Here is a 23,907-nt window from a genome sequence, read left to right on the forward strand (position 1 = left end):
CTATCGATAGTTTGCAGGGCTGCTAAAAATAAGAAATATATTTATATTTTATTTCGTATTACAAGAAAATAAAAAAAAAAAAATCTCTAGAAAGAAGAAAAAGTCTATCGCCTAAAAAAAAAATACAAGTACATATATGTAAGTAATTTTTCCAGTAATCTTAATTTTTCCCCAGTCACACATCGCCATCCCTGAGCGCCACTGCCATAAAAGCTATATTAATCGCTAAAACATTTGCACTACTTTAACACCAGTCTGGCATCACTGTGATATAGATAAGGCCAGTACGACAAGTCATCGGTTATCGGTTCTTAACATTTCGGCTTAACGTGCTTAAACTCATTTAAATTTAGACACCACGCAAGCGACGGTGCCGCAATGACAACGCCCACGCGCGCCACCCTGGAAAAGGCTCTGAAGAGCGACCAGAAGCTTGTGAAGGCCGCCACACAGATAGCCAAGGGCAGGTTTACAACCGCATCCGTGTCGAATGTGCCCTTCTCACAGAGATTCCTTTGTTTCCTCCAGATCTGACCGCCAAGGCATACGACATATCTGCTCTGGCTGAGGCACTGGGCTTCGCCCTGTCCTCGCCGGACATGGAGGAGCGTGTGGCCGGAACCAACTTGCTCTCCGCCGTGTTGATAGCGCTGCCCCAGGACCTGCTTCAGGAGCGGCAGCTGGAGTTCCTCAGTACCTTTTACATGGACCGACTGCGCGATCATCACAACGTAATGCCAGCCATTATCGATGGAATCGACGCCCTGGTCCATATGAAAGCTCTACCGCGCGCCCAGATTCCCCAGATTCTGCAGTCATTCTTCGAGCACACCACCTGCCAGTCGCAGACGCGGAGCGACCGCACCAAGCTGTTCCACATTTTCCAGTACCTGACGGAAAACTTCCAGGACGGTGAGGCCTGGTTTCCTTTTACATTGGAAGATAATTTGACAACCACATGACTTGCTTTAATCTGATTTAAGCAAGTCAGTGTGCAAAAAAGTTGTTATTAGATGACTGTAACTCATAGAAGAGATATTTGCAACAATCGTAGTACCTTTTATTTCCTTTATTTTTAGAAAAAAAGGGACATAATATTACAACTCAAACAAATCAATTTTCTTCCCGATACAGAGCTTCAAGCGATGGCCGGTGACTTCGTCTACGGACTGATCAATTCCATTGACGGCGAGCGTGACCCCCGTAACCTTGACATCATTTTCAGCTTCATGCCCGAGTTCTTGTCAACGTATCCGCTGCTGCATTTGGCCGAAGAGATGTTCGAGATCTTTGCGTGTTACTTTCCAATCGACTTTAATCCCAGCAAGCAGGATCCGGCGGCCATAACCCGCGATGAATTGTCCATAAAGTTGACTAACTGCCTGGTAGCCAACAACGAATTCGCTGAGGGCACAGTGGTACTGGCCATAGAAAAGCTGGAGAGTGAGTTGCTGGTTGCCAAACTGGACTCCATAGAACTGCTGGCAAGAAAACGTAACATTTTTGAAATGCCTCTTTTTATACATGCTACTTATTGTTACAGCACCAAGCTGCCGTGAAGTTCCCGCCTTCCGTTCTGGAGCCACACTTCGATCAGATCTGGCAGGCTCTGAAAACAGAGACTTTTCCTGGAAATGACAATGAGGAGATACTAAAGGCTTCCCTTAAGGCTTTGTCTGCGCTGCTGGAGAGAGCTGCTCACATACCCGATATAAGCCACAGCTACCAGAGCTCTATTCTGGGCGTAATCCTACCGCATCTCAGCGATGTCAATCAGCGACTCTTCCATCCTGCCACCGGGATTGCCTTAGTCTGTGTATCGGGAGATGCGCCCTATGCCGCGGACAAAATCCTCAACAGCTTTTTGCTCAAGTTGCAGGCGGCAGATGCCAGTTCTGAACAGCGGATCAAGATCTATTACATAGTTAGCCAAGTCTATAAGCTGTCTGCGCTGCGTGGCTCTCTGCAGAAATTGGACACCACGATACGTGAGTCTGTACAGGACGATGTAATCGCCTCCCTACGCCTAATTGAACAGGAAGAGTTCGATGCCAAGAAGGAGGACTTGGAGTTACAGAAGGCGGCCCTTTCGGTGCTAAACGAAAGTGCTCCCCTTCTCAGCGAGAAACAACGCGCTTTGATTTACAAAGCTCTGGTTCAGCTTGTCAGCCATCCGTCCATCGACATCGATTTCACCACACTGACGGTTAGCCTTGGTGCCCTGCAACCGGTGGAGGTGCAGTCAAATTTCATCGATGTTTGCGTGCGAAATTTTGAGATTTTCTCCACATTTGTCAAACGAAAGATATACACCAATTTATTGCCGCTCATGCCTCAAATAGCGTTTACTCAACGCATTCTAGATTTGGTTATGACACAGACATTTAACGATACTACTGCAGAGCCCGTCCGTTTATTGGCTCTGGAAGCTTTAAACAAACTGCTCCTGCTAGAGGATCAGCGCTTTATCGTGGACCTGCAGCAGGAGTCCAATCTTCTTCACAAGCTCATCGAGCTGGGCCAGAAGACCGAGGGTCTGTCCATGCAGTCGCTAGAACAAATTGCGGGCGCTTTGAGTCGTATCACCCAACAGCTCCCGCTCTCCGAACAGAGCGCTATAGTAAGCGAGTACCTTCCTGGACTCAATCTGAGTCAGTCTGCCGATTTGTACATTACCAAGGGCCTGCTGGGCTACCTTCATAAAGACATAACCCTGGATGACCACTTCGAGCGGCTTCTGACCGATTTGACGCAACTTTCGCTTAATTCGGACAACGAACAGTTGCGTGTAATCGCTCACCACCTGCTCTGTAGCATGGTCAACAAGATGGAGTCGAACCCAGCTAACCTAAGCAAGGTCAAAAAAATCACGGAGCAACTGAAGGTGGCAATTAAAAAGGGCGATGTTCGGGCGGTGGAGATCCTTGCCTGGGTGGGGAAGGGCCTAGTGGTCGCTGGATTCGATGAGGCTGCCGATGTTGTTGGTGATGTATGTACCAGTATAGCCATTTTAGTTCTCTAGTTCTTATTCGTGAAATAATATTTTCTCATTAAAGCTCTCGGATCTACTGAAACATCCCAGTTTAAGCACTGCCGCTGCCCTGGGATTCGACATCATTGCCGCCGAGTACCCAGAACTGGATTTGCCTGTCGTTAAATTCCTCTACAAGCAAAAGCTTTTCCACACTATCATGGGAAAAATGGGCAGCAAACTGGCCAACTACTGTGTGCACCATTTGAAGGCTTTTGTCTACGTACTGAAAGCGACGCCACAGGCGGTTATTAAGCTAAACATTGAGCAGCTCGGTCCGCTGCTTTTCAAGAGCTTGGAGGAGCACAACGAGGCGCAGTCGCTGTGCATTGCACTGGGCATCTGTGAAAAGTTTGTGGCGCAGCAGGACACGTATTTCCAAGGGCACTTGGCCCACCTCATACCAAGCTGTCTGGAGCTGTCAAAATACAAGGCGCAGCATACAATGGTAAGACATGCACATATTATTATAAAAAGATTCTATAGTTAATTGAGTAGGTTTCCTAACTTGTAAAGGAAAATGTAGAACACAAAACTTAAGCTCATTTTCTTTCTTATAGCAAGTGCGAATTGCGGCGCTGCAGCTGCTCTACGATGTGACCAAGTATCCTACCTTCGTCCTGTTGCCCCACAAAGTCGATGTTACTTTGGCCCTGGCCGCCGCCTTGGATGATCCCAAGCGTCTGGTGCGGAACACTGCGGTGAAGGCCAGGAATGCGTGGTACCTGGTCGGTGCGCCTAGTCCGAATTAGCAGAGAAACCACTCCGATCTTGTTAATATTTTAAATCCAATAAGCACACGCACAAATTCTTCATAATTTCCTTGTTGTTTTTATTAGGGTGCGTTGAAGAATTTTTGATAAACGATTTAGAGGCCTAACAAAATTATAAAGTAAACGCGAAATTGTATGCATTTTATATTACTTAGATACATTTACAAACGTTTTTGCGCAAATGTATTAAAGTTTAAGAAGTTAGGAAAGAAATGCTTATTTCTTTTCTTAAAGACAACATTTTCTGTTTTATGACTGAGACACTTACAGTCGGTTACTAAAATTTGTATTTTTTGGTGACCAATCTGAAGTGTCTGTTCAGTATGGGTGTTCGCACTGGGAACGGGCCATAAGAGCGCACTTTTGGGCACGCTGCACCACTTCGGGACATCGACGTCGTCTCATAAAGCGGCAGTCTTGAAAGAATCCCTCGTTTCTGGGAAAGCCGTGCGTGAAGTCCTGGAACGTCAGCAATCCCAGGCCCCAGATCTTGCCGCCTCTGAACTCGCCCTCGTACTTCATTCCATCGGCTCTCCAGAAGATCCCATTACCATGGAACCAGCCCTGATGAAACTCGCCTTCGTATCTGTCTTAAAAATGTGCAATATGAATAATCATATACAATTTTCTTCATTGGATGCAAACCCTAGTTAAATTGTAGCTAAACCATTTGTTAGTGCATAAAGACAGTTAAAAAACAAGGAAGGTCTTATAGTTCCCGAGATCTTGACGTTCTGATCAAGAATATATATACTAGCATATCCTTATATATCCTCCTCTCGTTATATCCTCCTCTATCTACAATATTTTGTCTAGGTTTGCATCACTGATATTATTGAAACTGACTTTGCTCCATCCGCGAACCAGAGGCAGCCCACTCCTTGACTAAGACCCTCCTGGAACTGGCCATCGTAGCGGGTGCCATCGGCGAACTGCAGATGCCCGATGCCGTGCTTTTGGCCACGCTGGTTCCACTCGCCGATGTAGCGACTGGCGTCCTCGTATCGCCATCCGCCCACTTTGACCGCCCCTGCGCTGTACTGGCTTTGACCCTGGCCCTGTTGGTGGTGTCCATGCTGACCCTGCTGGTGGTGGTGCTGCTGGTGCTGGTTTTCGATTCGGGCCGTGGTCACGCCCACGCTGCTCACTGGGTAATGATTTTTACGCAATTTTCTATCTGCATCCTTTCGTCCTGTGTTCACTTACTGTCATCGTCGTAGTCGTCCATGGCCATTGCTCCGCTACCGCCCGCGATGCGCTTCAAGCTGCTACTGAGCTGGATGGTTCTGCACCAGAAACCCTCACTTTGTATGGCTTCCCACGGTGCAACGGCCCTGGTATAAATCTAATTAACATATTTGCACTTCTGCACACTGAGGAAGGGTTTGAAAATCAATCACCAAAATCACTGGCCCAAATGTTTCAGTAATTGGAGCAGTTATAACTCTTTCTAAACAGCCAATAATACTCTGGAAGCCCTATTTAATCAAACCTTTTTAAACGAATAATTTAATACTTCTCTATTAAAATCGAAATATTTTGCATCCATTGATTCTATGACCAACTGTTGCTGCGGCCAAGGCTGCCGTGGATTCAATAGTAAGCCCAAACAGGTTTTAATTCTTGTACAATTTATTGTTATTTTCAATTAAAGCGGAATATGTGGATGCAGACTTTTTCGTGAGATTACAGATGTCTGAAATGATTATACTATATTGGCAAAGCTTTGAAACACAACGACTCCCTCATCGTGTAGGTTGAAAAACATGGAAAAGGAATTAATTGTACACAATGTTACTGGCTGAATTATTAACCTAGATATAGTCGTATGCTTGTATATAATTGGACTCAAAGCAAGTCTAGGCCAGCACAGCCGAAGTGGCCATTTCGCTGACGCCGCAGGTGTTGTCACCACGATAAACGCGATAATAGCCCTGCTCTCCCCAGCGCGGACCCCACGAGTTCTTCACAATCCAGTAGGGCAGGGTCTTGTGGAAGTTGGGATAGTCGGAGACGCCATACCCCACAACCAGAACACCGTGGTCGAGGTTTTTCTTGGAGCACAGGGCCTTCCACGGATGGGAAACTCCGCCGCGATAGAACTGCATGGCATTCGCATTGATGCCTAGAAAAATCATCTTGTTAAGTGGGTTTTGGATTTTCGTCATCGACTTACCGATCGAAATGGGACCATTGGTAAGCAGCCACTCCTGCATGGCGGTCTCATTTCCCTTCGGCAGATCCACGAATCCGGCAACCTGAACGTGGGACAAAGTCCTGTTGAAGTGGCATTGATTCTTTTTGGCCTTGTAGGGGTACTCAGCCTCGTACTCTAGGCCGCCAATATCCTTAATGGCCCTGCGGAAGAAGTGTCGCATAAGTATCTGCATCGTAATGTCCATTCCCGCGTAACTTACTTGTAAGCATTGTCCATGAGGCCGCCGTTGCAGGCACTATCCGTGGTATCACAGTCGAGCAGCTCCTGCTCGGAGAACTCTTTCAATTCGCCCGTTTTCACGGCGTACAGGCCTTCGATGTTGCCCGTCACACTGAAGGCCCAGCATGAACCGCAGGATCCCTGATTCTTCACCTGGGTGACAGCATCCTTCTGCCTCCAGTCGAACTCCTTTGGCAGTTCACCATGGTAAGCCGGTACGACAGCCGCCGATCCGCCAGTGGCCTTTGCCTCATCACGCTGCCAGAGTCCCGTGCGCTCCTTGTATTCCGAGCTGGTCATATCAGCAAACTCCGTGATGCCGTACTTGGCGCTGCCCATCTCGTTGGCGTTTAGCTCCTCGATGGTCTTCAGGTTCTGACGGAAAATGCGCAGGCGCATCTGGCGCTCGGCGGTACTTACGTAGCGACGGCCAAATCGCACCTGGAACTTGTAGAAGAGGTGGTCCACCTTGTCAAACGCGCGATGGCTGTGCTTCTTGTGCGTCTTCTTCTCGGCCCACTCCACGGATCGCGTGTGTCGGGCCTGTACCACCGGCTGGTTGCGGCACTTGAAGGTAATTTCGTGCTCATCCTTCCTCACCCAGACCTTTGTCCAGATATCTACGATGCAGCGGTGCTGCTCCTCCGACCCATCGATTAGATCCGCATCGATGCGGGTCAAGATGCCTGAAGCCACTTGCCGCGATGCTGAGTATACTTTCACGATTCTAGTGCACAGCAAACGGGCGAGTCAATTATAATGAATTAGAAAAATACTTAATACTTAATGCTAATTAATATAATAAATTTAATCTGTTACACTAAATCTAGCACCCCCATTGCTCTTACTTAATGGGTTTAATCACCAGAATTATTGAGTACAAACTTACTTGTAATGGGGACCCTCGCCCGCGGTCAATTTGTCCAGAGATTTCTGTAGCTGCGCCTTCGCCGCCTCTTCATCATAAGGCTTATGTCCACCCAAGATATCGTTCGCGCTGCGTCTGCTGCGATGGACCTGCAAAAAATGTATACACACATAAAAAACTGGGACAATGGGCTAATACTGATAACATAGTAATCTAGCTTAATTCTATAAGCAGTAACTGCATCGTGGTAAACAACTTCGATTTGATCTGGCCATGTCCGTGCATTCACCCGTCTGTTCCTAGGGAACGTCTAGATCTTGGGAACAATAAAAGCTAGAAAATTTAGTTTAGGCATGGGGTATGTACATTCTACTGACGCAGATGCAGCAGATGATCCCCTACCTCATTCAATACCCTTTCCCTGATTTCCCTCCTTCACTCACATACAACAATTGCAATAAATGAACTCTTCCTCTCGAATTTTCTTTATTTTTTGCATATTTCGAACAAGGTTCACTTTCACTAGATGAGTAAAGGGTATCTGATAAGTTTAAAGGCTTGCAAACAGATGCCATTTAATTCCAGGCTTGTTTCAACCTTTGATGGAATCCAATCTAGCTTTATAAACTCAGTAAGCCTCTATAAACATTGAGATGCTAAAACGTCGAGATTAACGCGAACTACTCGTGAAAATATAAAATTTACAATAACATGCTTTTTGGGGCTATATCTTCGATTAAAATATTTGTTTTCGTTCTCCGTCCACGTAGAGCACACAATGAAGATTCCGTCTGACCAAAATTTGGGGAAGCGGTTTCACGAATCGAACTACTTAAATGTCAACTACTCCGAAAGCGAAATGAACTAACTGCGCTGTGGCCCAGAACCAGATCGGCGAACAGGAGATGCGGATCGAGAATCAAAGACCGCACTCAAAGGGCACGATGTAGTCGTCTAGCAGCCGCACACGGCGGAGTCTTCCTTGAGAGTCCACGCCCATGTCGCCGCCACTGGGTGCAGCCTGCTGTCCGACATTGAGCCCCTCCTCCTCCTCCTTATTCCTCAGCTCGACCTGGTGTCGCTGCACCACCAACATGCCGGCTGCTATTGCCGCCTCCTGGCGCAGCCATCCGGACATGATCCAGACACGGCGAATGCAGGTTGTCAGTGCGAATCGCTCCATAATGGAAGGAATCTCTGCACAAGCCGTGTTTATCGATTAATAAACTTTAAAAAAGAAGTGAAATATTTACGAACCTTACAAAATATTAAAAAAATATATGTCTAGTGGCTTCGGACTGAGGTAACCGAGTAATGTGAACTGAATTTGGACTGGGACGCAAACGACATTGACTGCTTAGCTCCAGGCCCTACTTTGACTTATATTTTCGAAATGTTTTTCCTCCTTCTATACCCTTTCATTATTTCTTTAGGCTTGGATGGGAAAGAGACGAGTGAAGATTCCGCTAAGCCTATAGAAGCTACTCCACCCAGACTTTCCACGCATCAAGGCAAAAGACAAGCCAAATCAGCCCTTTGTTTGCTGTCTGAGAGTTCGTTAATCTTGTGCTAATTACGGAACAGGGAAACACTTATCCATTACAAACAGACACACAGCTGTCACCGCATCAGACCTCCGACACCAGGAGCAGTGGGGGGTTATGGAGGAAACATAAGTTATATGCGAATGTAGGTGAAACAAGGACATGTCTGAATTTACATTACCGAATCTGACAAAACGACACATCGTTCTAGTACACGTGGCTGGAAGAGTTGCGGCAAGGAACATGGCGGTCCAAAGGCAGCCCCCAGAATGGTGGGATACGCCAAGAATAACATCGACAGACACAGGCGGCCCATAAACCATTCAATGCCGAACACAAAACCAATTAAACCAAACATTTCGGCTGGATATTCGTTTGCCGGCTGGCATCGATGATGGTACGAGTAATATGTTGATGCCGTTGATGGGAGTTGGTTTCTGAGGATCCGGAGCCCCAGTCTCTGCCAAATCCACATCCACAGCCAGGAGCCAAATGTCTGCTCCTGCTGTCGCACCTGGGCAACTGGCATGCCGAATGCGGATGAGGACTGCAGGTGGAACCACACTCGAAACATTTTATGGCCTACAAGGACTAGGAAAACATGTAAGTTGAGGGGGGAAAGGACGAATTATATCTTCTACACTACTGTTTGTCCTTGGAGGGAGTGCTCCATATATACTTATTTATTCAAAAATTCCAAAAATTGATCCGCCTGCGTCAATTTTACCGTATGTGCCGCTTAAGAAACTTTCAGACCGAAATTCAGGGGAAATATTTTTGGAGTGCAGGTCACCTATGTAGCTGGGACAACAATACCGAATGGAATGTAATGGCTACGACGTGTGTATAATTAAAAATACAGGAACACAAAAAGAGGCCGTCGCTGGGTCTGGGGGTCCGTGGTCATCCCCTTCGATGTGTGCAGACTGTGCCCGAACATGAATTCATTAAGCTGCCTGCTCAGCACTCCCTTTTCCAGCCTCAGCTCAGTTCAACTGGCCTGGCCTACTATCCAACCCACTTCAGCCCAGCCCATCGCATCCTATCCCATCCCATTCCATCGACACGGCGGGAACTGTTAATTCAAATGTGTATTTCAATAAGAATTATATCGTAAATGATGTTTCCACGACCCTGGGGCCACAGAGGAGGGTCTGGGCATGGAGCAGGTGGCTCCTGGGGGTGGGAGCAGTGTGCAATGGTCCGTGAAATCCATTCGGATGTATAGACAGTGAAGTGCTGAACGCGACGCTATACTTTCTGACAGTTGCCGTAAATCAGCAATGCAACTGAACTGAATGGTTCTCGTTTTCAAAGCACTTAATTAATTTATTCCGCGATGACTTTTCCAGGAGCTCATTAGGCACTCATATGGGTTGGAAATAATGTTGGCAAAGGAATTTCCGATTGTTGAACATGTCCAACACAGATTGAAGCGAATTACCGCGTTCAAATGTAATTTATTTCCCCCAACGGCAGGTGGATTTAAACAAAGTAATTAAATTATGGATTTATTAATTAGAAACCAAAAGTTAAAGTAACAAAGTGGCTATTAAATTCCGAAATCCGGTAAAGACCAAATGCCCCTTCAGTTTAAATTCAATATGGTACAATGTAGATACTCCTGCTCACAAAATTTTCCAATCAATGGATTGCGATCAAATGGCTCACACTTGGAAAACCCACGCTCTGGAGCAGCGTCGCCACCATTAAAATTGCAGATTGTGTCATTGATTACTTAACCCCTTATGCTCTCGCCGTCAAGTCGGGTGGAAAGTGGCCACCGACCGCCGGAGACAAATCGGCCAGACCCACTGTGCGTGGCACCACAGAGTCAACCGCTGTAAAAAGTAGAGCACGAGGATAATGAGAACACTTGCCTCGCACCACTCTGTGTATTTCAGCTTCTGTCGACACCGTGGGCACTACACGGCGAGCAGGAGGGGAATCCTGAGCCTCCACCCACTTAACCTCTCATACATAGCGGCACTTGGGGCCAACCCAACCCCAGTCCACAGCCAAGACATATAGACAGGTGCAGATGGCCCCTGCACAGGTGCCACGAATACGGCTAAGATACGGCGGGTTAAACAGATTGCGGCCGTAATTTGAGAGCGGAAACTCATTTGATTATTAAGGTGAAATAAGTGTTCTGCGGGGAGCTGAAACGCGCGAAGCCGACGAACCCAACCCTCATCATCACATCGCCATCGTCATCAGGTGAAAAGGCAGGCTTAAATAAATTCAATTAAATAACATTTTCCTTTTTTATTGTTCGCATTAGGGTGAGTATGTATAAAGAGTGGGCTGGGTATTTATGTGAGAAAGACAGAGACTCTGAACGATGGGCTGTGTGTGTGGGTGTCTGGGATGATAATGAGGATATTCATGATAATGCTGTTGGTATGGTAGTAGCCTCCACCTCGGGATCCTTCTGCTCCCGGCCGGCCTCCTCCTGTTGCTGCCCCTTCTCCTGGCTCTTCTCGAAATTATACGCACCCACCGATAGGAAATCGTCGAGCCAACGCTTCTCATTTTCGTTCAGCTCCGTGGCGATTGTGGTGGTGGCTACGACCTCCTCTTCGGGCTTGTCCTCCACCTCTTCTGTCTTTTTTTCCACATCATCAATGCTAATTGCCGTGGCCGTCTCATTAGTGGCGTCAGGTGGACTAAGCTTGGTGACTGTTATGGATGCGGTTAATTCAACAGGAGCTGCGGAATCCAGAGGGGCAGCATCGGCAGGAGAAGGAGCAGCAGGAGAAGGTGCAGGAACAGGAGTCGCTGGAGCGGATTTGGTCAGACTGACCTTCCGCCTCATAGGTCCCAGGTTAGTGAGTATCTGTGACTCCAGATTGGCCATCTCTGCGTCGCTCAGTTCTTTCCTCTGACCGCCATTAAAGATGCTATTACTCACGTATTTCTCGTTAAGCAGTCGGGCCTTCTCTGCCGGATCTCCGGCCACCGAGTTCTCCGCCGAGTCTGTGCAATTGGAGGTAACCAGCTCGCGGTGCTTGTCGGCCCACTGGGTGCGCAGCCACGGCTTTTCCAGGATGACCAGGCGGCAGACTATGTCCGCTTCCGCCGGCTGTATTGCCTTCGTGTTTAGCGCATTCAGCAGTATCTCATAGCGCACTCCGGCGGTGATTTCACGAAAGGCGTCGATGATATTCACAAAGTTCATCGACAGGGGCAGAAAGGTCATCGCAATGTTCTGGACACCGATCAGGTTGGGCGACAAATACTCCCGCTCGCCGGGATTCAGAACGTGGACCAGCGTGATCGGCGGCTCACTCACCGCCTGATCCGTTGTCGTTTCCGAAGATTCCGTGCTCTATGTGTACGGGTTTCGAGGATTTGAACGGATTGGGGTGTTTGGGGATGGGTGTGCGTTGTGGGGAAGGACGAAACAAAAGGCAAAACACATATGAGGATACACACATAGAGATTTCGTTTGGAATTGTAGCATGCGTTGCTGATCGATCCAGATGCCAAATTGGAGTTAGTGCGTCTTTGTAAGGGAGTGGGTGATGTTTCAATGGGGCAAGCCAAGCCGTGTGGTGATTGTGTGATTTTACTATTAAGTGCGGCTAACAAGCCTAAGCCAGTTCACCACCAACATGGTTAATCCCACAAATGATTCCGGGTTATTATACCAGTCAAGCCAAATAAGTTCGCTCATTAGTTCAAACACAGAATACAACAGGCATGGTTTTTGTTAAATTGAACGCTTGATTATCATTATGATTTGTGATGCCATCGATCCTGTTCAATTAATTATGATAGCTTATCACATTCCTATGATTAATAGGAATGTTATTCTGGGAAAGCTTCTCTAAAGGACTGAAACTTTTGCAATGCACCTTACATCTAATAAGCAACCAACCAACCACAAGCGAGAATGCGAGAAAATCCCCTTAATTTCCAATTCAGGAAAGCATCATGGCACATGGGGGTTTAGGGTTAATTTTAAATGAAAGCACGACCTCCGCCCCCAAAGGCTCAGTTAATCGATGCACCCGATGCACCGCCCCCATATGCACCTGCTCGGCCAGCCGGGCCTAAAGCCTAATGAACTCCGCATAATTGCAACTGCAATTGCGGTCAAACTGCGGCAACGGATCGGGACATCAGACGACCAATCAAGTCAATCACTGGCCAACGCTTGACTGGGCTTTTCAGGCCACAAAAACTAATTAACCGCCGTAACGAAACTGAAACGATGCGAGCCACATCGAACCGGTTGGAGGGGCATTGCAGCACAATCCATCGATAAATGATGAGACACAAATGCTGAAAGCCGTTGACAGACAGTCAGTGGAACACTGCAGACGGATTTTGCTGAATAATTCAAAAAAGTCGGAATCGCAAAAAGGCGGCCAACAATCTTTGGATTGCTTTGACTGTTGCTTCGGTTGGACCACTTGGAAAAATGAAATATCTCGAAGTGTAGTAACAGCATCGATGTGTCAAGTATACCAACTAATAGATTGCATTTGTTTTGCAATATACATTCCCTATGGATAACATTATTGATAATTGGTTGAAAAGGAGAGTACTAAGACAATTTCGCCACCATCTTTTAGAACAAAATATCCTTAGGCCATATCATTTATATCCATGGCTCGCAAATCCTGTCTTAGTATTCAGTTAAGCCCCATGTAGCTTAGAGCCTAATGGACTTAATGGCAGCTGTGAAACCCCATTATTTCCTAAGTGTATTTCTGCTATTGCTGCTGAAACATTGCAGTTGACAGCGACAGCAGCCGGCAGAATGTGAGGATGAGATGTGGGACGGGATGGATGGGGTCATCGGGTAGTTTGGGGGACTGGAATACTTGGCGTCTTGTTGACGTTTTGGTCGTTCATCCTCATTGCCGCTGACGTCGTGACAAAAAGCCGAAAAATGCATAAAAACTTTTGACAGCGGTTGCGTCACTGCAAGCGACGTTGATGCCCGCCTGATGCTCAAGCTGATTATGTTGAGTGGGTGGATCGAGGGTCCGGGAATGGAGCGTTGGGACTAAGCGATGGAGCCATGGTAGGTTGGCGCTATGCGCTGTGCTGCCGGAGCTTGTTTTTCAATTAAACTTTATGGCATTTTAAACAACATCGCAAGCCATACCAAAACACGATGATGGGTTTTTAAGTTCTGCGCCACGCCCACTGGTAACTTCGCTCCGTTTGTTGTCCTGGCAACTCCTTGGCAAAAGAGCAACCAATTTATGCAATACGCAGTCGGTCGTAAGCCTGTTGCCATCTTTTAGTACACTCGTGTGCACTGAGCGCATCTAGGTATTATGGATAGTGGTTTCTGTCACCAGACCATTCTGGCTAATATGTATGTAAAAGGGGATTCTTCGAGTTCCAGAAAGTGTTCAAAGTATCGCATTCGGTAGTGTTTAAAAAAGAGTTGCGTCCAGTGTAAGGTAACTGCAAGTTTTATTTCATTCTATTCAGTTATTCAGTAACTCGAATATAGTGCAATAAATCGTGTGACAAACCTAAATTATGCAAAACTGATTTGTAAAAAAGCTGCATATGTACTTAATGTGTGTATTTTGGCGCGCTTACTTTCCGGAACACTTTCCATCAATCAGCCAATCGAATTCCCTGATCTGGGCAAACACAACGCGCCAACACCATAAGCTCCTGCTGCAGTCACTGGCTTACTGAACTCGCGTGTAAACAGAAAATCTGCCAGTGTAAACGGTTCCGGGGAAATATTAAACGTAATGCCATCGAAACGAGGGGGAGCGGGGTATTAAGCCAGTGTTGAAAAACTTTAATTGAATCATCGCAAACATCAGCGAACAAACGTTACGTCGCAGTAGCGGCGCAGTCGCTGCAAATTGGCAATTTGGCTTGTGTTGTTTTTAATTAAAGTTTAATTAAAGCGATTGGCCCGTTCGCCGTGCAAATAAATGCAGCACCGCCATCATCATCGCGGCAATATTCTGTCATTGGCGACTTAATTTTTCCACGCAGCCCATTAACATTTTGAAATCCACTTACGCACGACCGGCTCTGTGAATCCCAAGCTCCCAACCCCACCCCACCTATGCACAAGTCGAGAAACCGGTATGAGATTAAAACTTTCGGGGGGTTATAGCGGGTTAGCTCACTGAATCCGAATCTGAGTCGGAATCTGAGTATCTGCGTTGTGCAACACACTTGAGTCCAAGGTGAAGATGCCACGCTTTCGGGCTTTGATGAGGTGCGCACGTTTTGGGCGTGTTTTAGTGTTAATAAAGACATTAACCTTGGAAGGGGCTTTCTTCGGTTGCCTGCTGTGAGTCTGAATTTACATAATGCTGTGATTTCTTAATAAAATCTACTTTTAGCTCCCTGTGCTAGGATCTGAATACACACTGGCTGCAGTGGGTCCTTATAGTGTAGTTTTTATTTTCTGTTGCCTCTATTGTCCTTGAACTCATCCATGTTAGCTTAGGATTAGGAAACTAAGTGTGATTTTTAAGAGAGCATGTAAAAAGTTCTGTTAATTGCTGTTTTCTATACACGAAAACAACCATACCTGTTTATCTGTACTGACATACATCTAATTCTTATTCTAATCTAATAGATCATGTTAGCCCCAGGACTAATATCTCCCACTGCTTGCTCATAAATCATTTGTTTTGAAAATTGAGTAAACAGACACCATGCGTGCAAGCTCATTTACTCCAGTCAGCTCCGCCAGAAATTGATTTATTCTGCCTTGGTATTAAATCGAGTCTTCGAATGCTTATCACATTTGAGCGTGCACTTTATGTGCTGATTTGGGGAATTCCAAACCTTGCACCAACTAATAACCGATGGTGAAATTTTAAATTCCGTCCACGCTTCACGCAACCATCTATGGAATGATATTGGCATTGTTGGGTGCTATCTGGCATCAGGACACCTGCAGATTCAGTCCCATCCGAACCGCCCCCCATCGGCATGATGGCACGGCAACCCAACCCAACCAAACCCACAGTCAATAGTCGGTCCCCTGACCTCCGACCCCGCTCCACTCATAGTTTTAAGCTTATGCATTAACCATCGCAATCCGAGTCGCTCCACACCGGCACAATGGAACAGTGCTGACAGAAATCAAGTGGTGGAAATAGCTAAACTCCTTTGGTAACCCACAGACTGAAATATATATAGCTCGTTTTCATACCTTGATAGTTGCTAGCGAACTTAGATGAAGTATCTTAATTTTTGGAAGATTCTATATATTTAATGCATCCGCACTCGGGATGCCTGCTTAAATTTCCAATCATACAATGGAGACACACACGCACACATGCCGCACTCCCTGCCATTTACCCAAAGATGGCCCCTCCTGGCCAAGCTCATTATAAACTTTGCCTTCACAGCTCCCCTGGGTGCTAATTTGCGCCCTGTGTGGGGAGTGGGGTATTGGTATTGGTATAGGGACAGGGATTGGGACTGGAGGCGGGGTTGAGATAGTGGGAGTGATTGGGTCTCGTTGTCTTGGGCTGGCCGAACCATTTAGTGGGCCCAGGGCCGTAATTTCCTTTGGCATTTCTATTAGGCGGCAAATCATGCTCAAAATTATACGAAGGACGCCCAGACAAATGCACGGATCGATGGGTGGATGGATAGATGGAGTCCTCGACGGGCGGAGTCAGCACTTCCAGGGCTGATTTGCATAAAGCCAAACGCCAGAAAGAAGATTCGCATTTGACAACCGCCGACAATTTGCTGGCAGAGACGTCGATAGATTCGTCCATCGCTTCTCATTCCTTTGTCTGTCGCTTGCTGGCTTGTTTTTGTGGTTCGTGAATCATCCGATTTGATTTCCTAAATGGCAGCCACAAGCCCCTCCGCCAACCACTCCAGTCCGCCGGCAGAGATTTGTGAGTCAATAGTGGCCCCCGTAAGTAAGTAAGCATGTTTTGTGCGAATCTTGCCGCGGACTTGACTGAATGAATATGTATATTATACTCGCATATTATGCTCGTGTGTACCCATAAATATTTGCGCGAATGTGTTGTGTGTGTGGCTTTATCCGCGCATATAGTTCCGCAATAATATTCATTTATGCAAATTTTCCCATGCATTCTTTCTAGTCTCTGTGCGTGTGTTTCAGTGCTTCTTATACCATACGCATACCTTTTGATTTCAGCACACGGGGCATCTTCAACGAGCGCCAAAACCATAATGGATATTTAACTCTAGTCCTAAGAGTGAAAAAGGTCAACATCCAGGACAAGGCAATGCGGTGAATAGAACATCATACAGCATTAATATTTATTGTTTTTTACACGAAACTTGTTAAGGTTGTAAATGGCTTGTGCCTAGACCAGTTTTCAAATGTTTTTTGGATTGACATAGCTTAGCGATGGGTAACACTCTGTCGACCCTTACACAACTAGCTCTCAAACGCTATTTATTTAAACTTATTTTTGCTTCCATTGAGGCATGCGTCAAATTAAAATTCAACATTTTAAATGCGACGCGGTAAATAATTCAAGTGGCCGGACTATTGCAAAACCACTCCCCCTCCGCCACCCACAATGCTGTGGCTTTAACTCGTTGAACCCTTTTTACGCTATATTTAATTATTTGCATATACAAATATTTTGCTTGCCGGAGTATGATGAATGCTGTGCGATTTTTTCTGGTTCTGTTTCTCGTTCTCGCCCTGCTGGCTACCGGCTATTTAATTGATATTGATGACGCTGCTCCAAATGGCATCACCCCAAAGCCCGGCCAGCTTTCCTCGGAAGGTAAGGGGGCACCATGCGGTGCTCTCTCAGTCATTAATCTGGCCCATTACTTGGTGGCACAGGGGCGGGAGGGCGTTCGTTTTGGAGTACCACAAACAGAAAATTTAATTTATTTAAATTGAAATCTGTTCCCCGTCTGAATCATGGATCGGTTAATCACAATTCGAAATCTGTTCAGGTTCTCGCAGTGGTGTGCTCATAAGTTTGCACAGACTTCTCGGAATTATTTATTTCAGTTGATATCATCAATTAGGGATTGCTCGCTGAGAAATTTGGTAATATCAAAGCAATAATGTTGCCCAATAAAATGTACCCTTCCATATAAATTCTTAATACTCATGAACTGATTCTTAATACTCTAATGTTGCAGCTGGGAAAAATATCCCAAAGAATTTTTCCAATCATATAAAATCACAATGATCAAAAAATTAATTTTTTCCATAAATATTTATTTCATTTCCGTTTAAGTCTCTAGAAAGGCTAGTTGCAGCATTTGTGTGCAACCTGTATTGCCATTCTAATTATGAATGCAAACAGAATACACTTCAAGAAGCTGACGTTGCTAGACTAAATAAAAGCCTATTGTTCGTTGAGATACTCATCGCTTTCTAAATAAATTTGTTTGCGTAACAATTTGCTGGATAAAAATCTGAGTACTAAGTGGGCAATTGCTTGCTGTAGCTAATAGTGTAAGCAATGTAGAAGATCCGGACTTTTAAAAAATATATCAGGTATACTCCTTGAGTGCAAACACTAAAATAACTAAGTTGAAACAGTAAATACAAGCGGAAGGTTGGGACGAACTTAATATTGGGGCTGTCGCTTGTTAGAGGGATGAATCCTATTTCCTTTCGTTAGCCTCATAACTCTCTATTGAGTTACTTGCTAGCAATCATTCGATTTGAAATGCAAGGATTTCCGCAAAAAGAAAAAAACAGTGGCCTGCGTTTAAAGGGTCGTAAAACCGCCTTGCAAATTGAAATTCCTCTTCCGTTTGTGTGGAAGTGCACTTAAAGGCAGAAATTAAAACGCCATTCCGGCACAAAGCAATTTTAAACGGACTAGTGGGGCCTATTAAAATACCCCGATAAGAAGCAGTTGCAAAAACAACGCAGTCTGGGGATCAATGGGGTTCTATCGGTCAAAATAAGCAAACAGCTGACACGTCGCAGAATAAACAAAGGCCAAAACAGGCGTAGATAAGCGGAAAGAGGAAAGTGGAGCACTGAACGGAAAGCGGAAAAAATAGAGCTCTTCAAAGAAATACAGTAGCAAGAATGGGATATTCTTTAAAACTCGCGATTAAACATTTTTTGCTTAGAATATCTCAGATTTCATTGAACATGAAAAACATTGTTCAAATTGCACTTCAACCTCTGAGGCTGGACAGTTGACATCCTTTTTTGTCAGTGTACTTAAAAAGAGAAAATAAACAAGGGACATCAGCCAATATGGCGAATGTGTGTGAGTATGGGTGTGTTCGGTGTGGGTGAGCAGGTGAGCTTCTGTGTATGTGTTTTTGGGCAAGCGGGTGAGAGCGAGTGAGAGTTAACTGTAAAATTGCATATTTTCCGCTTAATGTCGAACCGTTATCCCTGCCCCCAAGCCTTAGTCACTTTGAAGGGGATTACGTTACTTTTTGCCTCGCGAAAGCGTTTTGATGTGGAAATAGCCGCGTTGCTGAATCATAACAAAACAACACACGCACACTCACCTCCGCATCGCCCTGTGCCTGTCCCGCTCGCTCCTCCGCGAGCTCCTCGCCAGCTGCTTGGCCCAGAAGCAATACAAGCGCAACTGTTGCTGCCGCAAACAGCCTCATGTTTGCGTGTGTGAGTGGCTGCGGTGGGGGCCTCCAAAATATCCGCCAGAAAACTCGCCGATTTTCGATGCGCTCGTTTCACAATGACGTTAGCACAAATCACGCGCACAGGTGAAGTCGATTGTTTCGCGTTCCGCTAGCGATATACGCCGCCTCTGCTGTTTGGTGGTTTTTGGTCTTTGTTTTCTGCGAGTCAGGGGTGGACCGATGTCGATTGTTACTGACTGTTTCTATCTCTTGAACATCGATGTCTGCACGACAAGTATCGATAGCCGTGGATTTTAGGTTGGCTCCTGTTGGTCTTTGAATTCGATTTTTAGTACATGCTCTTCGATAATTCGATTTTTTCTACCGCCTTATTTTGAATTTGTAGATCTATTTCTATATATTTGTTTATTTGTAGTTACCTACGAGGAGGAGGTCAGCAAAATGATTATAATTACTAATTTGGCGTAAGAGTTGGAGCAAGGCTCCAACGATAAAATTCGATAAAATTTATGAAACAGGCAGAAGGAAGCATTTTCCACCCAATAGGATATGTATTTATGATGAGGATCACTAGCCGATTCGATCTGGCCATGTCTAGATCGGGAATTATATAAGGTGTAAAGTTAAAGCACGCAGGGAATATTCGCCAACAGTCGTCTTTTGCTCTAAACATAAGCAGCAAGTTGTACATAGGGACGATGATGTACTCCACAATTGTAAAAAATGTGTCAATTAAATGTCTTTTTTTGCAAGGATATACAATTCTTGCTTTAAACGCATTGATTGACAGCCCATTTAAGCATTTAATATGATTCACTATAAATTCCCCAACTTGTGATATAAACTCTTGTGATGAGCATTATATAGGATTTGAACAAATAAAACAAAACTCTAAAATTCACTCAATTATTTATTTTTGAAACATATCATATTTAACCATAGTTAACATCCCCTTGATTGGTGTATCCATTGTTAGGACCACAACTGATTTTTTGTTTTTCTTCACATTTTAATCTGCCGTCTAGATGGATAAGTTTTTTACCCCGTGAGACTTTTACAAATATTAATATGTCAATTAATGTATACATTCTAGGAAAGGGTATCTGGCTTACTGAGGCCTCAACTGAGATTTTCCCAGCCCTTGCGACTGCGCAGACGAAGTGCATCCGAAACCAGGACAGCAATGCGGTGCGTGACCTGGCGAATGGTGTGCCCAAAACGGAAGTGCACAAAAACAAACAGTGGGAGGTTACCGCTGGCAACAACAGTATGTTGTGCTTGGTATTGATAAAGCGCGTTTGCAACAATTAAAGATTTTCCAGTAGGAACACTTCCGCTTCCCGCAGCATGAGCTCGCACTATCTGAATTCCTGTGTGAAAGTGCCCATCGATCCGTGCAATAACTGTCCGGCTCCGGTATACAATCGGCCCAAGCTCTGCTCCCTTGGCGGAAAGAAGCCGCCCGACCAGGCTCACACTTCGCAGCCGGAGGCGGAGACACCTGCGTGGAGCAGCCAGATGGGGGTCAGGTCCCTGGCTAAGTTCTACGACAGTATACCTGGTGAGTTCGGCGTGCAAATATCTACACATTGAAATGTAATCTTCGTGGTTAATTTTACCTTAACTTGAGTTTTCTCCGTCAATAGTCTTTGAATAAATGCCCAATGATTTAAAATAAGAAAGATAGACAATTAGAAAGACCACCACATTCTCATCACCATTATTTTGCTTTCCCTAGACTACTGTGATGTAAAGCACCTGCACCAAGCAGAGTTCTACTCCACTCTGGAGAGCCTGCGAAGCACCAGCCGTGAACTGCGATCTCAGGCAGCAACTGCTCCAACTGTGGAGCGAAGTGCCAGTGTCAGCAGCAGTTCTGTGGGTCATGGAAAGTCTAAGAAGCGGCCTTCCAAGGGGAAAAAGATAAAGAAACGTCCTTTGGTGCTGGATCCTGTTCCTCCGCCGGCAATCTTAGTGATCCCCGACCAACAAGATAGATGCGTTACCCACCCAGTTGTCCATACTCCCAATTCCAGTTGCCTAAGCGACGAGTACGACAAGTGCCTTAGGGACTTGAGTCGTCTGAAAAGCTTTAAGGAGGACTTCGCTGTGGAGGTTGCGGATTTCAAGAGGTCCCTTAAGAGCTTCGAAGCGGAGTTCCGCAGGCCAAAGTCCACGAGCAGCAACGGGACTCAAACGCAAACCAACAAGCAGAGTCAGACGCAGAACCGCTGCCAGAAGACTGTCAATCCTGGCCAGCACACGGCAGAACGAGCCAAGTGCCGAAGGGAAATGCTGCGCAGGTGCTTCAGTGTCAATGATCTGCAGGGGATTAGCTTAGAGGCTCGTTCGAATCCTTCCAAGCCCGCGCAGCCTGCGCGAAGCAACTATTTCCCACTCAGCAAACAGGAGGAAGTTCCCAAGATACAGATTCAATCGCCCACCGCCTCGTCGAAGCGAAGTAGTAGTGCTTCCAGCGCAGCAAGAGGTCGAGGAAGACGCGGTAGAGTAAGGAAACCAAAGCCAGGGTCTAGCGTAAAGGATGAGAAGCCACTACCACCGCTGAGAATCTATGAGTTGCAAGAGGAACCGGTCCAGAGAAGAACGCCCAGTGTGTCACCGCTGCACCCGGTATCTCGTCCCAATCTCGCGGCAACTTTAAGGGCTGAAGTATCTAGGAAGAAGGTTAAGGAGCTGAAGAACAACTGCACTTATCATGATCCTCGTCCGCAATTCGATTGGGAGGTGAGGAAAACGCCGGCTTGGAAATCGCTGTCCTTGAAGTGAGTAGTTCATCAAATATTAAGTTGGCACACGTTCATTGTTCTTTCTTTAGCGAATCCCACAAGGCCTTGCTATCCATTCGGCTGGCCACCCGCAAGGCAGAGCAGGCTTTTCAGGAGCGCCAGTACGAACTGCATATGGAGATGATGCGTCAACGGGTGAAATCCGCTCCCCTTCTTCTGGAAGGACCCACGTTCTGGGGCCCGGAAGTGGGCAAGCTCACCCATACCTGCAGGACCGAGGAACTGCGTCATTCGTGTGAGGGCAGCCGGCAACGTAGGAAGAAAAAGTCCGAGTGTCCTGTTCCCGATGCGGATACTAAACTGCAGCAACTGCGTAAGGTCTATGGCTCAGAAAAGTCCTGTTCAAGGCAGTCTCAACGAAGCAAGCGGTCCGGACGACGTCCGCAGGGGCTGACGACCGAGACGCCTAGCCACGACAGCGGCGACGACCTGTGCAGCGTAGATCGAGCTTTCCTCTAGAGATTCACCTAATTCCCAAGCACCTAGTCACAATATATGTATACTTTTTTGGAATGACCTAAGCCTGGGATTTATTAATCGGCAGTTTCAGGTTGTGAAGTGGTTTAAAGTCCGGAATCAACTCGAAGCTAGCTTTTTGATCGTCTGCTAAGCCGGCGTTTCCAGGACGCTGCAGAATTATGGCTTGCAAACCAGCAGAGCGAGCGGCGGCCGCTTCTAAAATATAATTTTGTGTTAATAATGCTAGGAATGGGGATTCGTGTGAATCAGCCACTCACCTCCTGGAATATCCGTGAGAAAGAGTATCTGCTTCGGGTCCTCCTTTAATTGCTGGGCAATGTTTTCATAGGATTGCTGTTCCTGTTTGTGGCCCACGTGGGTGTCGAAATAAGCACTCAAGTGGGGCTGCAGGTTCCCGGCCAAACTATGCCCGAATATTAGCTTTTGGGCAGCCACACTGCCGCTGGAGTAGACTGCAATCCGGAGGCCAGCAGCACGCCAAGCCTCAAAAGCGGCAGGGACATCTTCATATACACTAATTAATAATTAATAGGAAACGAAAGCATATTTATTTGTACTTTTTGTTACTATATAACAAATATTGAATGTTTTCTGCTAACTATAAAACTCAAAAAAGTTAAATATTCCCGCACGGAGAATTCCAGGTAGCATGGCATGCATATTTCAAAAATTCCCAGGCTTTATAATTTGATCTTAGAAAGACACGCCAATAATTTTTGGAAACAGACGTTAAGTAGCATTTTCTTTGATAACCTCCTGAGTTCAGATTGTGAAACTTATATGGCCATGATAGGAAATATTGAATGATCATGGGGGAACTTACTGGCCCTTCAGCTCTCCATTAGCGTAGCCCTGCGCCCAAATCAAGCCCTGCAGCGTTTTCATTGGCGTGACCTTCAGATCCTGATCAATTAGATAGCGCACAAAGCCTGCAATCAGTTCTACATCTACTTCTGTGGGAGGAGCACTTAGCAGGGCCTTGTAGTCCGCAAACTTGGGCACTTGCTTGAGATCCTGGACAATGTGCTTTATATCATCTTCTTTCCAGAAATCCCTCAGGAACTTCTCCACATTCTGCTTGGCGTAGGGAAACAGGACATCGTGCACAAAGCTAATCGAAGTGGTGGTGCCCTCGATGTCGACCAGCACCACTTTGGCCACTCGTTCACCGGACGACATTGCGCTTATCACTGGGATTAAGTTATCACGAGTAACCAGTTGATTTTCCGCCCAGCATCTGTTTGGTTTTGATAGTAGAGATGGCACATCGCGCCATTGACTATCGATTGGAAAACGACGCGATCACTTAAATATTTATAAAGACAACGGTATTTGCCATTCTTAGAGACCCTGCATAATTGATAAGCGATCGACTGAAGTAGTATTGAAGTAATTCTTATGGGGTTATGGGATTAATGG

General features: G+C 46.0%; 6 protein-coding genes across 9 annotated transcripts; 2 read left to right on the forward strand and 4 right to left on the reverse strand.

Moving 5' to 3' along the window:
- Positions 1-227: 227 nt before the first annotated feature.
- LOC6726775 (MMS19 nucleotide excision repair protein) lies at positions 228-4,042 on the forward strand. The gene is made up of 6 exons (XM_002102147.4): positions 228-463; positions 529-912; positions 1,135-1,484; positions 1,544-2,989; positions 3,057-3,479; positions 3,592-4,042. Exons 1-6 carry the CDS (start codon positions 379-381, stop codon positions 3,781-3,783), a joined length of 2,880 nt encoding a protein of 959 aa, XP_002102183.2. The 5' UTR covers positions 228-378; the 3' UTR covers positions 3,784-4,042.
- LOC6726776 (MORN repeat-containing protein 4 homolog) lies at positions 3,840-5,140 on the reverse strand. Its single transcript, XM_002102148.4, has 3 exons — positions 5,011-5,140; positions 4,651-4,951; positions 3,840-4,390 (listed from the first exon to the last, which is right to left on the reverse strand). Exons 1-3 carry the CDS (start codon positions 5,036-5,038, stop codon positions 4,123-4,125), a joined length of 597 nt encoding a protein of 198 aa, XP_002102184.1. The 5' UTR covers positions 5,039-5,140; the 3' UTR covers positions 3,840-4,122.
- A 278-nt stretch (positions 5,141-5,418) lies between these two features.
- Positions 5,419-19,609, reverse strand: LOC6726777 (putative cysteine proteinase CG12163). 2 transcript variants are annotated; one of them, XM_016175994.3, is made up of 6 exons: positions 19,106-19,609; positions 11,568-11,984; positions 7,131-7,258; positions 6,222-6,968; positions 5,981-6,162; positions 5,419-5,929 (listed from the first exon to the last, which is right to left on the reverse strand). In XM_016175994.3, exons 1-6 carry the CDS (start codon positions 19,211-19,213, stop codon positions 5,664-5,666), a joined length of 1,848 nt encoding a protein of 615 aa, XP_016033258.1. In that variant the 5' UTR covers positions 19,214-19,609; the 3' UTR covers positions 5,419-5,663. The 2 variants fall into 2 exon arrangements, with proteins under 2 accessions (XP_016033258.1, XP_016033259.1); XM_016175995.3 differs by lacking the exon at positions 11,568-11,984.
- LOC27208933 lies at positions 7,579-8,506 on the reverse strand. Of its 2 annotated transcripts, none has more exons than XM_016184462.3 (2): positions 8,367-8,506; positions 7,579-8,306 (listed from the first exon to the last, which is right to left on the reverse strand). In XM_016184462.3, exon 2 carries the CDS (start codon positions 8,290-8,292, stop codon positions 8,029-8,031), a length of 264 nt encoding a protein of 87 aa, XP_016033260.1. In that variant the 5' UTR covers positions 8,293-8,306; positions 8,367-8,506; the 3' UTR covers positions 7,579-8,028. The 2 variants fall into 2 exon arrangements, with proteins under 2 accessions (XP_016033260.1, XP_016033261.1); XM_016184463.3 differs by having other exon boundaries at positions 8,372-8,482.
- A 707-nt stretch (positions 19,610-20,316) lies between the features above and the next one.
- LOC6726778 lies at positions 20,317-22,467 on the forward strand. 2 transcript variants are annotated; one of them, XM_016176125.3, is made up of 4 exons: positions 20,317-20,468; positions 20,524-20,762; positions 20,940-21,984; positions 22,038-22,467. In XM_016176125.3, the coding sequence occupies exons 2-4, from the start codon at positions 20,549-20,551 to the stop codon at positions 22,465-22,467; spliced, it is 1,689 nt and encodes a 562-aa protein (XP_016033263.1). In that variant the 5' UTR covers positions 20,317-20,468; positions 20,524-20,548. The 2 variants fall into 2 exon arrangements, with proteins under 2 accessions (XP_016033263.1, XP_044779169.1); XM_044923234.1 differs by having other exon boundaries at positions 20,318-20,762.
- Positions 22,468-22,508: 41 nt separating this feature from the next.
- On the reverse strand, positions 22,509-23,754 carry LOC6726779 (enolase-phosphatase E1). Its single transcript, XM_002102151.3, has 3 exons — positions 23,312-23,754; positions 22,746-23,002; positions 22,509-22,683 (listed from the first exon to the last, which is right to left on the reverse strand). The coding sequence occupies exons 1-3, from the start codon at positions 23,665-23,667 to the stop codon at positions 22,526-22,528; spliced, it is 771 nt and encodes a 256-aa protein (XP_002102187.1). The 5' UTR covers positions 23,668-23,754; the 3' UTR covers positions 22,509-22,525.
- Between the last annotated feature and the right edge of the window lie 153 nt (positions 23,755-23,907).

This window comes from Drosophila simulans, chromosome 3R (genome assembly GCF_016746395.2).
Source record: "Drosophila simulans strain w501 chromosome 3R, Prin_Dsim_3.1, whole genome shotgun sequence".
Classification (NCBI taxonomy): Eukaryota; Metazoa; Arthropoda; class Insecta; order Diptera; family Drosophilidae; genus Drosophila; species Drosophila simulans.

Bases quoted from the DNA above. Each gene is read 5' to 3' on its own strand.
- LOC6726775 (XM_002102147.4), top strand. From the start codon at position 379: ATGACAACGCCCACGCGCGCCACCCTGGAAAAGGCTCTGAAGAGCGAC. The intron at 913-1,134 runs GTGAGGCCTGGT...TTCCCGATACAG, and splicing joins GACGGAAAACTTCCAGGACG to AGCTTCAAGCGATGGCCGGT. The intron at 3,480-3,591 runs GTAAGACATGCA...TCTTTCTTATAG, and splicing joins ACAAGGCGCAGCATACAATG to CAAGTGCGAATTGCGGCGCT.
- LOC6726776 (XM_002102148.4), bottom strand. From the start codon at position 5,038: ATGGCCATGGACGACTACGACGATGACA. The intron at 4,952-5,010 runs GTAAGTGAACAC...ATCATTACCCAG, and splicing joins GGACGACTACGACGATGACA to TGAGCAGCGTGGGCGTGACC. The intron at 4,391-4,650 runs GTCAGTTTCAAT...TTTTTAAGACAG, and splicing joins TGGTTCGCGGATGGAGCAAA to ATACGAAGGCGAGTTTCATC.
- LOC27208933 (XM_016184462.3), bottom strand. From the start codon at position 8,292: ATGGAGCGATTCGCACTGACAACCTGCATTCGCCGTGTCTGGATCATG.
- LOC6726777 (XM_016175994.3), bottom strand. From the start codon at position 19,213: ATGAGGCTGTTTGCGGCAGCAACAGTTGCGCTTGTATTGCTTCTGGGC. The intron at 7,259-11,567 runs GTGAGTAATAGC...CATTTTTTGCAG, and splicing joins GACTGCTTAACGAGAAATAC to GTCCATCGCAGCAGACGCAG. The intron at 6,163-6,221 runs GTAAGTTACGCG...CTTCTTCCGCAG, and splicing joins CTCATGGACAATGCTTACAA to GGCCATTAAGGATATTGGCG.
- LOC6726778 (XM_016176125.3), top strand. From the start codon at position 20,549: ATGAGCTCGCACTATCTGAATTCCTGTGTGAAAGTGCCCATCGATCCG. The intron at 20,763-20,939 runs GTGAGTTCGGCG...TGCTTTCCCTAG, and splicing joins GTTCTACGACAGTATACCTG to ACTACTGTGATGTAAAGCAC. The intron at 21,985-22,037 runs GTGAGTAGTTCA...TTCTTTCTTTAG, and splicing joins TGGAAATCGCTGTCCTTGAA to CGAATCCCACAAGGCCTTGC.
- LOC6726779 (XM_002102151.3), bottom strand. From the start codon at position 23,667: ATGTCGTCCGGTGAACGAGTGGCCAAAGTGGTGCTGGTCGACATCGAG. The intron at 23,003-23,311 runs GTAAGTTCCCCC...ATTATTAATTAG, and splicing joins AATGGAGAGCTGAAGGGCCA to TGTATATGAAGATGTCCCTG. The intron at 22,684-22,745 runs GTGAGTGGCTGA...ATTATATTTTAG, and splicing joins TCTCACGGATATTCCAGGAG to AAGCGGCCGCCGCTCGCTCT.